The following is a 12,972-nucleotide window of genomic DNA, read 5'->3' as shown; positions in this document are numbered from 1 at the left end:
CATGCAAATGAGGCTCTTATTTACAAAATCAATGATTAAAATTGTATAATTCGTCACCCGCAAGGGTTAACATCATTTGGCGAAGGTATGAGATCGTGGAACTCTTGTTTTATACTTCGAAGAGCTGAGTGTTCAGTACTAGTAACTTTAGAGTTCGGTCAAAATTTTACATTGCCCTAATCTCTACACAAGACCTACCTCTGCGAAAATTAATATATTAATAAAATACTAACAGTTACACCTCCTGGTAGCCTATGTTTCCATATACCTTTGAATAGATGAGATTACCCATGAAAACGTATTAGTTTCCATTCGGTCTTCAATTTTGAACAGCTTAGATTATGAGAACTTGTGAAGATGTTAGTTTCCGTGCCCGTGAATTTGAAATAGATTAGATTATGCATATATAATATATATAGAACTTTTTATGGTAAATTCTCATAATCTCGCTTATTCAAAATTCAAGGCCATGGAAAGTTATTTGTTTACAGCAAGTGGTACCTCCTTAATACCCCCCCCCCCCAAGGACTATTCCCATGAGGCTTTGCAATGTTGCCAGGTGTGGGTCAAAGTTCACGTTTCTCCAGCTGTTTGGCGCGACTTGAACGTTAGGCTAACGTAAGGGTTTCAGCGACTCCGCTACAGCATTGTGAGTACGTAAACCTCTTATTCTCATTAACCCCTACACGAGACACCGATCGTAATTTGATAACGAAAAGGCGAGAAAGTCGGTACGTGTTGTCTTCCCAAAATTTGCAACCGACTACACTGACTACGTGGCCGCTTTTTTCAGCGCTGAACCAGTTAACCAACGGTAAGATACTACTACTATTACTACTGTTATCTTGACTAGACTTGTTCCAGTTTCTGTGTATTGGTCATAATGCAGCTTTAATAACGCCAACAGTAGAAACGCAAAACTCGAGCTAGTGGGAGGGGCACTTTATTTGGAGAGGATGGGTCACTCACTCGACCAGTACATGTACCTCTCACATGGTCTTACTGTAAAAATGTTTGACCTAAAAAAAACCCACGAAGCTTCTACGGGTTGTAGACGCTCTTCCATGATTGGAAATGGTCTAACAAAACTTACCTAGCAAAGTTTGGCCCCCGTATTACGTCGTTTGGCCCTGTATTGTGTGTGTAAACGAAGGGCCACATGTAGCACATTGAAGACTTGGGCAAATAATTGCTTGGGAAAAACTTCAAATATGTACTCGTGTTGTCTGAGTGCCAGAAGGGGGCAAGCAATGTAAGGTAGGTGACACACAGGTGAAGTTACTTAAGTTTTAAACTTAACTAAGTTACTATTAATACAAGAAAGAGTTATAATCTGCGTATTTTCCTTTCGCCCCCCTTTCTATATTTACATGCAGCAAGAAAGTGCTAAACTAGAGTGTTTACCAGTGCAATTCAGTCCCGATAAGGACAGTAAGTTTGACTGAAGTTTGAAGTGTGACCGTCACGAGTTTTGGGTGTTTTTGTCCCAACGACTTGGAGTTTGGACCCCATGCGGTGTTTTTGTCGACTTTGGGTTTATTTACAGAAACTGGCAAGTCGCCCATCTATGATGTTGATAAGTGAAGAATGGCACTCATGTTTTGACAACTTCTCATTATTTTGTGCAGGCCCAGGCACTGTTTTCAAAACGACTGTAACACACAGGCATATCCGGTTTTTCTTCTCAAACATGCCAACATTATGTACCACTAACTTTTCCGAGTTCGTCCACGATTTGTTAAAGATGTCTGATATGTGAGAAAATGTTCTTATGTAATATGTTGAAGCTTATCAAAGCTGGACCAAATCCTAGAGACCTTTGTTCCGTTGTAACTTGTCCTCATTTGACACGGAACTTAGCCCCAACAGGTCAAATGTCAACCAGTGATTCGGATACGGTTTGGTCGCATTCAAGGGAGGGTAAAATGTTGATGATAGGGTGTGAAAATGACAACAACAATACCGAAAAATCCTTTGAAATGATGAAAAAGTCTCAGAACTTAAAGTCGACGGTGAAATGTAGCAAAATAATCAATTTACCTGTAAAATTTCGCGAATGTTACTACACAATCCCCTGCCGTACTGTTATGATAATACAGTTCATTCCACATCAACCCCTCTGTCGTCTATCCTGAACCGCCCCTTACTGCTCTGCTGGCTTCAAATAAAAGACTGAGTACGGAGTAGTTTATAAGGAATGTGACCAGGCAACTGGAGCAGTCTTAAAGGTGGGGGCCAAAATCTTGGAAAGGGGCACCTCAGAGGGGTAATCTTGGCCGAGTTCTGTGAGTTGGCATGCTTCAAGTCAGTTTCACTGAATAGGTTAGTCCCTAAATCTGTGTGATTGTGTAGCGATTCCTTTGGCGTGTTCTCGGGTTTAGCTTTAAGCCACAGAGCTACTGTTTTGAACTCTGAGAGCTAAATGTTTGTAAACATTGTAGGTAATTGTCCTTAGAGTGCAGGGAACTACCCTGGCCTATAAGATATTGTTAAACTGCGGAGTAAAAGAAGGTAGACTAAAAGTGTTGGTCAGGAAAGCAGAAGAAAATGGGGAGGGGTGTGAGGTTTATTTGTTGAACTCGGGTGACCTGACCTGATTTTCAACGCATTCCACGTCTCACCTTTTGTGTGAGCTCCCCATTTTCAGCTTATGATTTTCTACCAATCAGACAGCACAACAGGCGGGAACATAAGTACAGCCATGGAGAGTATTCTGGAGGTGTCGTCGGCCAAGCTGGCAGCGGGCGCCGTGGCGGTGGCGGCGGGGGCATACTACCTGGCCTCCCGCCCGTCTCCCATCCCACCGCCCTGCCCGCTCGATCGCCAGTCTGTGGAGGTGGAGGTCAGTTCTCCAAGTTTTTAACTGAGCTGAGACTTCAAAGAACAGAAAATGAAAAATATAACATGCGTGGTTGAGTACTAGTATGTGGAATCCTTCTCAATTGATTATGAATATATAGTTTTTGCCATGCTATACGTGAAAGAAATTAGTCACACCAAAGCGACATTGTATCCCAAATAAAAACATACATTTTCTCCTGTCTTCGTGTGACACCCACTGTATGTTTGTTTTCTTTTTGCTGACAGCAGCACCCCTTTTCACAGTAGTTTCTGTATCTTCAAACGTAGACCGCTAGAAAGGTCTGCACAGGACGCTACTAGTAAGCCTCCACCAGGCCTTTCTACGGGAATACGGATCGTCTAAGGCAAAAAAAAGAGATTAAGACTTAATCTCCAAGCAGATCTTTTGGTGGGGGTAAGACAGTATCAAATTGGCCAGCCTGTATGGGGAAATGGATACAGACTGGCCAATTTGATACTCTTTTGTGAGAAGTATTTCATATACTGTTTCGATACGAGTATCATACTGTACGTTCTTTATACTGTCTTACCCCCACCAAAAGATCTGCTTGGATATTAATTAAGACTGGCCAAGGGAGTCCGGGCACGGGAAGTTTGTTAATTTCCCTCCAAACTGCGCTGCGAGTCAAACCCCAAGGCGGCCAAACTCCCCTGGCAAACATTGTCCTATATTATTATATAGCCAGCGTAGTTAGTCTGGTAGAGACTAGCTACTAGTATCTGTACCAGATGAGAGTTTTGTTTCCCGCTCCAGGGCCAGGACGGAGCCCACATTTCCACCAGGTGCAAGGATGGAAAATTACTGGAATACCTTTACGATGACGTCACAACCACATACGAAGGGTTTCAGAGGGGCATCAGGTTGACAAGTACGTCTTTCTCTTTCTTTCTTCATTTTAAAAAGTTTAAGAAGTTAAAGCTATATGTATGCCAAACATAATTTTAGCTTTCGACCAAACAGAAGGAAAATACGACTTACAGAACAGAAATTTCAGCTGCAACTATGGACGTCTTCAGGTTCAATGACCCACCATCAATCGATCACGTGACTACAGTACTTGGAAGTCTGTATCGCCCCCTTGCTTTCTTATCATACCAACGCATAAAATTTTGATGCTATAATAATCAAGAAAAGTTGCTCTCAAAAATGTGAAAGATTGTCGCTAGCTAGACCTGTACAAGCGGAAAACGTTGTATTGATGTGCATTTTCAGCTATATTTACATTTTTTACTATATTTACATTTTCAACTCTTAGTATTCATCTTCTTCTTGCACACAGACGGGACAGGACGATGTCTTGGTTGGCGAGCAGCGCCTGAAGAACCTTACCAGTGGATGACATATCAACAGGTGTTATATATTTCTTCAACCTTTACTCTATAAGACCGGGTGGAACACTTCAACTTTCTACCAGGCACAGGCTCACTTAACATCGTGTAACAGTTGCATTGCCTTTCAAGGACATGACCTCGAATGACATGACCAAACAAAAATGTTGCCGATCTTTGGCCTCACAGTCGATGTCTTCAGCACAAAAGAATCGTTGATGAAAGTCTAACCAGATCAACGTTGTGTTTCTGACTCAGGGAGAAGAGTTGCTGTTAGTACTTACAGTTACAGACTAGCTCTATGCCTAGAAGTGACCAAATGGCCTTGCATTGAGCGACACCGTTAAAAAAAAAAAAAAACGTAGGGCATCACCGAGCCAAATGCTAAATTAACCTAATCTCCAAGCAGATCGTTCGTACCCACCCAGCGGGTCTTTTTCTGAGCGGACCAAAGCTAATGACAAGGCTGGGCTCAAGGCTAGATCTTTCGGTGACCGAAAACAGTACCAAATTGGCCAGGCAGTATCAATTGACCACCTAATACTGCCTGGTCAATTTGATACTGTCTTTGCAGCCACCGAAAGATCTGCTTGGAGATTATAATTGACAGTGCGTGACTGAACCAGATGCCAGTCTTGGTCGTGCAGCGCTGAGGTTGGGTATGTGGCAGGGTTACCCAAGGTCAACACAGCCCGCGGCTTGGTGATCGGCATATGGAAAATGTTAGATGTCTTCACCAATTTTTCTGTGACGATGATGTTTTTACCTAAAACGTGAAAAAGGTTATGCCGTGTGTGCGTGTGTGCGTGTGTGTGCGTGCGTGTGTATGTGTGCGTGCGCGTGTGTGCGTGTGTGTGTACATGTGTGTGTGTGTGTGTGTGTGTGTGTGTGTGTGTGTCTGTCTGTCAAGACGATATCTCGAGAAGGCTTAGACGGTTTGTCTTGATATTAATGTAGTAGGTGGGTCTATATATATAAGGTCTTTATAAAACCTCGAAATGATTAGATTTTTAACCCCTGGCTACTTGTTATGGTACTGCAGCGGAATTTTTGGTTTTGCCATATTGTGGACATGCTAATTTTCTGTGGTTTAGGTGCACGAGAGCGCCCTCCGTTTCGGCTCGGGTCTGCTGGAGAAAGGCCTGTCCCCCGGTCAAGACACCTTTGTCGGGATCTTCTCACAGAATCGACCAGAGGTCAGCAAAATATCCTTTTCTTTAAACACCTTTATGTTAAGTCAGAAAATTTTACAGCTTTCTCTTCAATTTACACTTCAATTTGACCTAATTCAATCTAGAGTGCGTAACAATTAACATCAGTTCAGTGTTATTTTGTCTCGAACTAAATTGGCCTTAACTTTGTTAAGTCAATGAAGGTGGTGTAGAGATCATGGTGTTGTTCCTGAAATAAATTGTCATACAACACAACAAAAATAACTAACGTATTTTCGGCTGTCTGAACGTCACAATGACCAGTCTCGAGCCCTCAAGTGACGTCATCAGTGAGTAAAAGAAGCCTGTGCCGTCCCCCGTCGCGGCAACGGTTGGTGTACCCAGGTGTGGATGACATCCAAAGGTTTTGTGTTTCAGTGGGTGATAGCTGAGCAGGCGTGCAGTGCGTTCTCCATGGTGGTTGTTCCTCTGTACGACACACTGGGACCACAGGCCATCAAATTTGTCATAGAACAGGGTGAGGATTATCATCAATATCAAAAGGAGCATAAGTTTATAAGTGGTAAATAAATCATAGGCACTGGTAGGTATATGTATCACACAATAACTTACTTTGTACAACGGTATAATTTGCTAAACGCAGCAAAGTCACAAGAAAGAAAGTGATGTATCTTTTTTTAGATACCATGTTTCCGTACTGTAGTTTTGGTATATTTTGCCATGTGGTGCTTACAGTCAAAGTGATGAACTGCTAAAGAATACTCGGATAACTTAAAAAGGCTGTACTTCAGGCTAAAAGAATCAGCATTTTCAGCTTTAACACGGGCTCAGTCGCTTCAAGAAAGAGCATACCAAATCTAAAATGGCAGACATCTAGGCTAAGAAAATAGTTAAGAAACCTCCTGTCTCTCTTGTCTAGTTTTCCCTCTTTTTTTTTTGATTTTGTTATACCCCAATTAAAAACAGGCATCTAGGCTAAGAATCATATTTTCAAATATAAAATTTGAAATGAAAACGCTACATTTTTTGTTCCAAATGATCGACGTTCTCTTCCAGCGAATCTCCACACCATTGTGTGTGACGTGGAGAAGAAGGTGTCCTCCATTCTCGACAATGTCCAGGACCTGTCCACGGTCAAGAGAATCGTGCTCATGGAGAAGATCACTGATGAACTCAAGAAACGAGCCACCTCATTGGGTGTTGAGATAATGACGTTTGATGACGTGGAGGTACGTTAGCAAATCAGTGATAAATGTACATTCAAAAGTGTAACGGCAATGATGTGAAGTTTATGTCGGTTTGAATTCGTTATTTGTTAGAAATTTGAAATTGAAAGAAATGTTAGAAATTTGAAATTGTTAGAAATTTATCATTTTATGAAATAACTCTTTTCATCTTCAACAGGAAGCAGGAAGGAAAAACCCACATGATGCTGTTGTAAGTTAATTTTTTAGCACTTGTTTATTTCGTAGTTGTACCAGATATACAGACATGTACACTGGTTGGGAGCAAAGTTATCCTCAATAAAGTCAAACTTGCAAAATATCTTTAAGGAACAAGATGGCGTAAATTCAAAATGCACAAGTAGGCGAGTACTTGTAGTTGGTCTATTGTTGTCATGTGAGCATATTTAAATCTACTGGACCGTTGAACTGTCTAAGTCAGACCAAACTAGTATGTAATGGAATTGTCGACTTGTTTAGTTTCTTCAGAAAAAGTGATTAGATCTTATGTTTTAAGATATAAATCCTTACCTTTTTTCTTAGCCTCCTCGTCCAGAAGACTTGTTGACGATTTGCTACACCAGCGGCACTACAGGTTGGTAGTAAAAACCGTTGCAATCAAAAACATTTTAGAAGTTAACAACTGAATAAAGCACGTGCACTGTAGTTATACTTTAGTGAAGCTTAAGGTGTCCTCCCCGGCTAATTTGGCATTTTAAGTTTCCATCGTTTTCTCACAAAGATCCGTAGTTATTAGAGAATAATCTAATTGCCTAATTAAAATCTAGTTATTCTCTAATAACTACGGGTAATTAGTAGATATCAATTTGTGCAAACGTACGTTTGTAGCTTTGACCATTATGCACATGAAAATCATATTTTTATTTCAGTTACTTGTACCAAAGTGCTATATTATAAATTTAAAGATAATTACATTTGGGGCAATAAAATATGATGACGTCATCCATATGGTCCATAAAATCATATTCATAACCCTGTTGTACCCAGGTATCAATATTCAGTACAACTACAGTCCTTTCTAAATTTCTTTGTGAGAAAACGATGGAAAGTTAAAATGCCAAATTAGCCAGGGAGGACACCTTAATGTATTCTGCGTCGGCCATGAAAATTTACAATCTGTGCTTGAAAAACAGAATGCTAGGAAGGAAGAGGTACGGAGTTACCATTTTTTAACAAACGTACTGCTTCTAGCTATAAATCACAACAGTTTTGACAAGTTGTAAACAACAACAGACACAAGTTATTTTATATATTAGTACAACAATAGTAAATCTGAAAGGACTGTCATTTTAGCACCAAGGACAGACACAACCAATGATCACTTGACACAAAATCATTGAGTTTGCACAGATTATTTTCCTCACCAGTTGTCTCCAATTCTTTGCAGGAGTTCCCAAAGGTGTGATGCTGACTCACAGGAACATCATCACAAACATCAGTGCCGTGCTGAAACACGTAGAGGTTGGTTACTTTGATTATTTGCGCATGGAAAGCCATTTGTTGCCGCCATATTTGATGACGTCATTGAAACTGTTAGTCGCCATCTTTGATTATACTAATACAACGCGAGTTTAGTGTCTATATTTTTTAAACCTAAGAGCACTCTATGAGAGGGTTTCTAATTGCAAATAATTAGCAAAGGATTACTGAAGTAAGAAATGTAATATTGAATTAAAAAAACTTTTAAATTTCTGTACACTCATGTCTTTCAGGGATACCTGTGCCTGGGACCTGATGACATGCATGTTTCCTACTTGCCTCTTCCACACCAGTTTGAGAGATCATTGCACGTAAGTATTGCAATAACACTTTCATCCAATTGTACACAATGTATCAAATGCAAATACTATTAAATGAAATCATAACAAGAAAGGCAAATGTACCCTCATTTTCTAGCAATCTCATCGGTTTAATTCGCCATTTTTCTTTGACAAATTAATCAAGGAGGCTCGAGGACAATGCATTTTTCTGTTGTTGTTTGCAGGTAATGTTCTTCATGACGGGTGTTCAGATCGGATTCTTTGGTGGTGACGTAAAGAAACTGCTTGACGACTTCCGGGTACTCCGGCCTACCATCTTCCCGTCTGTCCCACGGCTTCTGAATAGGATATATGACAAGGTGATATCTTGAACATTAGTCGTTTCATTTCGAGGTATCGTTTTGTGTGTATTTGCTTGTGCATTCATACGTTTAGGGATCTGAATGCAGTAGAGTTTCAGGAGGGGGTTCGCATTTGGGAACCGCAGATTGTCATTAAGATCAAGTTGGCAGTCTAAATTGTTTCTAGACAGGCTTAGGCTGTTGAAGGGAGTTTGTCCACCCGTGCAGCTAGTTACTACGACAACCTCTCAGCATGCAAGGTTTGACTTTAACATCTGATTGGGTCTGATATTTTTCTCAGGTCCACGCCGGAGTACAAGGTAGCGCTATCAAGAAGAAACTTCTGGAAATCGCCCTGAGGAGCAAATGTGCGGAAGTGAAAAGGTAACACTGACATAATTATGTTCAGAAGGACATTGTAGTGAACAAATTCAGGTTTGCCCTAGTAGACAATCACTAAAATCAACAATCTAAATGCCACTCTTTTTCTTTCAGAGGGATTGTCCGACGTGACAGTATTTGGGATACCTTGATCTTTGGCAAAGTACAAGTAAGTCCTTCGTTGAACTGACCACAATTTTGATTGCTAAAATATATTTGCCTCAATTATGTTCGAAATATTGATGTTCATACCGTGTATGTTTTGCACTCTCTGTAAATATAGGCAAATAATGGGTGCTTGAGTTAGATAAATGAATAAACGTACCTTCTTTCCGTAGAATCTGCTGGGAGGTCGTGTGAGGTGCCTGATCACTGGATCAGCTCCTCTGTCGGAGACGGCTATAACTTTCCTGAGGGCGGCGCTGGGTTGTGCGGTAGGCCTTGCGGTTTTTGTATTTTTAGAAGGATTTAACTTAAAAAGTTTGTTTAAACACAAAAAGAACAGGCTCAACGAGTCTTCGACCAGTTCTCTGATCCTCGTCTGGACAACTGAGTACCCGATTGCTCAGGACACTTGCCCCCCCCCCAGCAATGAAATGTGAGCAATGGGTCAAAGGTCGTCAGAAGTCTGTATCGGCCCCCGTCCTAGGTCAATGAAGTTTAATGAAGTTTGATGGTCTGATGTAATAAATAACATGTTTGTCAAGGAGTTACATCGACCAGCTACAACTACATGTCATGGAACAAACATAGAGATAACTTGTTCTTTTAAGTAACAGAGTAGTAAACTGATAATAGCAAACAAAACAAACAAATACTCTACCTTTTATTCGCCAGGTCTATGAAGGATATGGACAAACAGAGGCGAATGCTGGAGTTTCCTTTTCCACACCTGGAGATCACAGTACCGGTGAGACATCCTGAATTTTCTTTTAACCTCCTTGCAGAAATACAAAATGTACATCAAGCGGTACCTTATGCTGCATGTCAGTTTTACATATAAAAATGAACTTTTCTTGATGACAGAGAATCTAAATCCCAATAATGACTAATTATTATAGTATAGCTAAACGATACAGTTTGTGCATAATCATTTTCATATGGACTTTTCAGGTCACGTTGGTTCTCCACTGACCTGCAACCTTATAAAGCTTGTGGACATTCCGGAAATGGACTACTACACTAGGAACAACCAAGGGGAGGTAAGGATCTCTTTTTTTAGATAAAGATCAATTTCAGTCAAAGTTAAAACATAAAAGAAAAAGAATAAAAAACATTTTTGTTAGGTGTCATATTAATTATTTGAAAATGACTTTTGGAAAGAATTTTTTAGCTTGTGTTAGGATTTTGGCAATAAAAATCAAAAGAAAAGAGAACTGGTGTTTCTGCCTATTGAATATTGTTACCATGGTAACAGGTTTGCGCCAAGGGTCCGAACATCATGAAGGGATATTACAAGGCCCCCGAGAGAACAGCAGAAGCGCTTGATGAGGACGGCTGGTTGCACACAGGAGACGTGGGGGAGTGGCTGCCGGTATTCATTCGTTTTTCATTCATTTTAAAATTAAGTTCACGTTTTTTCATTCTTTTTAATTCGTTTATCATGTCCATTTATGTTCTGTTTGACATGAGTACATTTTTTCAGTTAAGTTTTCAGTTCTTGGTAGAATTGTGTTTTATCAGTTGTTTTTATTTGTATATTGTTTTAGAACGGCGTTCTCAAGATCATTGACAGAAAGAAGCACATTTTCAAGCTTGCACAGGTAAAACTACTTAAATTCAGTCCATTTATTGTACTGTTAATACTTTCAATTTTTACCTCTCTGTCCATATGAGCACCACTTTATCTTAAAAAGCTATCGATAATAGATAAAGGCTTTGAATTGAATGAATCTAAGGGGAGTTTTAACTGTATAAGTTGTGTTTTTGTACCGATACCAGGGAGAGTACATCGCTCCGGAGAAAGTGGAGAGTATCTACACCAGCAGCCCACTGGTGGCACAGGCTTTCGTTCACGGAGAGAGCCTCAAGGTAAGGGCTCCATCACTTAGTCGCACAATTGTTGCACGATTGTCTTAATATTTTCGTACGACCGCAACCTGGGGGTGTCATGTCTCATTATTTTGTTGTTCATGGAGAGAGCTTGAGGGTTAGATGATGATATATATTACTAGTATCTTGACACAGTAAATAATAAACATGATATCAAATGTCGAATGAAGAACAATGTTTCCTGGATTTTTTTTACATTCAATCTTGATATCTGTTTTTATAGCCAAAAAAAATATATGTATGAAACTTGTATTTTGTTTCGCGACTGTGCATTTTCTTATTAAGTCTACTGAACGTTTTTTATCGCTTATCATATTTGTCATTCAAGTAAGACAACTTATTGCTGTGTTGTGATAACAAGGATAAAACTTAAGTAAATAAAAAAAAATACGAGTATTCAAATATTGCATTACATTTTAAGAAGGCTGGTTAAAACGGCCACTTGCCTTTTTTCTTTGTTTTTTTGCCAGGCATCGTGTGTTGGAGTTTTTGTCCCCGATCCTGAGGTGTTGCCAGGTTGGGCCAAGAACAATCTGAACCTGAAGGGCACCATGCAAGAGTTGTGCATGAATAAGGTGATTGTAATATTATGCACACACCATTTCATTTTTCAATCCTTTCATTGATTATGAAATCAGATATATAGAATGGTAGCTTTGATGACGATGTGAATATGCGAAATACAGTTAATATGTTTTTCATATGAAATGTATTGTTCCACTGGACGCTATTTTTTGTTTTACGTCAGACTGTGAAGGACGCCATTCTAGAAGAGGTAACCAGTTTGGGGAGACAACGTGGCCTTCATTCATTCGAGCAGGTGAGGAAATTTTCGTTGGTGGAAAAATTATGAAAAGTTGTTTGATCCATCACAAAGAAAAAAACCGTTACAATTTGAACTGTTCTCCAATCTAAAAAGATGGACTCCACGTAATTTCCGATCGAATTACGTAGTACTCCGTCCTCTTCGGCTTTCCTACTCGGGACACGTGACTCCACCATGCACGTGTGACGTCAGCAATGGTCAAAGGTCGTTTGTAGTCTGTATCGCCCCCCGTCCTATACAAATTTTCCGCTGTTTTTGGTTGTCATTGAGATTGGGTATCTGGACCACTAAATACATACATAGACTTTCAAGAAACGTGACGTCATAGGTGGGTCAAAGGTGCACTGTAGTCTATATCGTCCGCCGTCAACAAGAAATAGTCACCTACTTAATATGTAATAACCGTTTTTTTTCTTTCCAGGTAAAGGCCGTTCACCTGCATCCTGAGCTCTTCAGCCTGGAGAACGGCCTGCTCACCCCGACCTTCAAGTCTAAACGGTCCGCCCTGAAGTCAACATTCCAGTCACAGATCGACGAAATGTACCAAAATCTTGCCTGAAAGAATCCAGTCAACATGGTATAGGTTATTGTGTCTATAAACAAACACAAGTGTTGAAGAGATTGATTTGTCACGTATAGATACAGTTCCTAGTGAATTCTTTCATCAGTGACAACTTTGGAAGAATAAGGATACTAACCTCCGATGCAAGTCTCGGGCCTAGTCTCGCGCTCTCGCGAGATTAGGCCACTCCGTGAACAAGATGGACTGATAGCCATCGAAAATTTGGAGGTTAGTATCCTTATCCTTCCAAAGTTGTCACTGATGAAAGAATTCACTAGAAACACAAGTGTATGTTTAATTTTCCCATCCATGTCTATACGTACCGCTCTGTGCTATACATTCCAGTCACAGATTTTAAAAAAAATGTACCAAAATCTTGCCTGAATACTACATACGTTGATGTGCCCATTACCGGTATACCAAGAGCTGAAAGGCACCCAAAG

General features: G+C 40.2%; 1 protein-coding gene across 1 annotated transcript; it reads left to right on the top strand.

Annotated features, from left to right (window-relative positions):
• The first annotated feature begins 2,671 nt into the window (after nucleotides 1-2,671).
• LOC109479541 (long-chain-fatty-acid--CoA ligase 1-like) lies at nucleotides 2,672-12,656 on the top strand. The gene is made up of 22 exons (XM_019781523.1): nucleotides 2,672-2,842; nucleotides 3,617-3,731; nucleotides 4,143-4,213; nucleotides 5,286-5,387; nucleotides 5,781-5,880; nucleotides 6,420-6,592; nucleotides 6,768-6,800; nucleotides 7,130-7,181; nucleotides 7,995-8,068; nucleotides 8,320-8,397; nucleotides 8,592-8,726; nucleotides 9,010-9,092; nucleotides 9,204-9,258; nucleotides 9,428-9,523; nucleotides 9,927-9,999; nucleotides 10,203-10,291; nucleotides 10,507-10,623; nucleotides 10,799-10,852; nucleotides 11,031-11,120; nucleotides 11,612-11,716; nucleotides 11,890-11,961; nucleotides 12,389-12,656. The coding sequence occupies exons 1-22, from the start codon at nucleotides 2,702-2,704 to the stop codon at nucleotides 12,524-12,526; spliced, it is 2,046 nt and encodes a 681-aa protein (XP_019637082.1). The 5' UTR covers nucleotides 2,672-2,701; the 3' UTR covers nucleotides 12,527-12,656.
• Nucleotides 12,657-12,972: the final 316 nt, after the last annotated feature.

This window comes from Branchiostoma belcheri, unplaced genomic scaffold (genome assembly GCF_001625305.1).
Source record: "Branchiostoma belcheri isolate BF01 breed outbred unplaced genomic scaffold, Haploidv18h27 scaffold49, whole genome shotgun sequence".
NCBI classification, from domain to species: domain Eukaryota; kingdom Metazoa; phylum Chordata; class Leptocardii; order Amphioxiformes; family Branchiostomatidae; genus Branchiostoma; species Branchiostoma belcheri.
This window is presented reverse-complemented; position numbering and strand designations above follow the sequence as displayed.

Excerpts from the sequence above, each read along its gene's own strand:
- LOC109479541 (XM_019781523.1), top strand. The coding sequence starts at position 2,702 with ATGGAGAGTATTCTGGAGGTGTCGTCGGCCAAGCTGGCAGCGGGCGCC. Across the intron at positions 6,801-7,129 it reads AAAACCCACATGATGCTGTT|CCTCCTCGTCCAGAAGACTT; the intron begins GTAAGTTAATTT and ends CTTTTTTCTTAG. Across the intron at positions 8,398-8,591 it reads AGTTTGAGAGATCATTGCAC|GTAATGTTCTTCATGACGGG; the intron begins GTAAGTATTGCA and ends TGTTGTTTGCAG.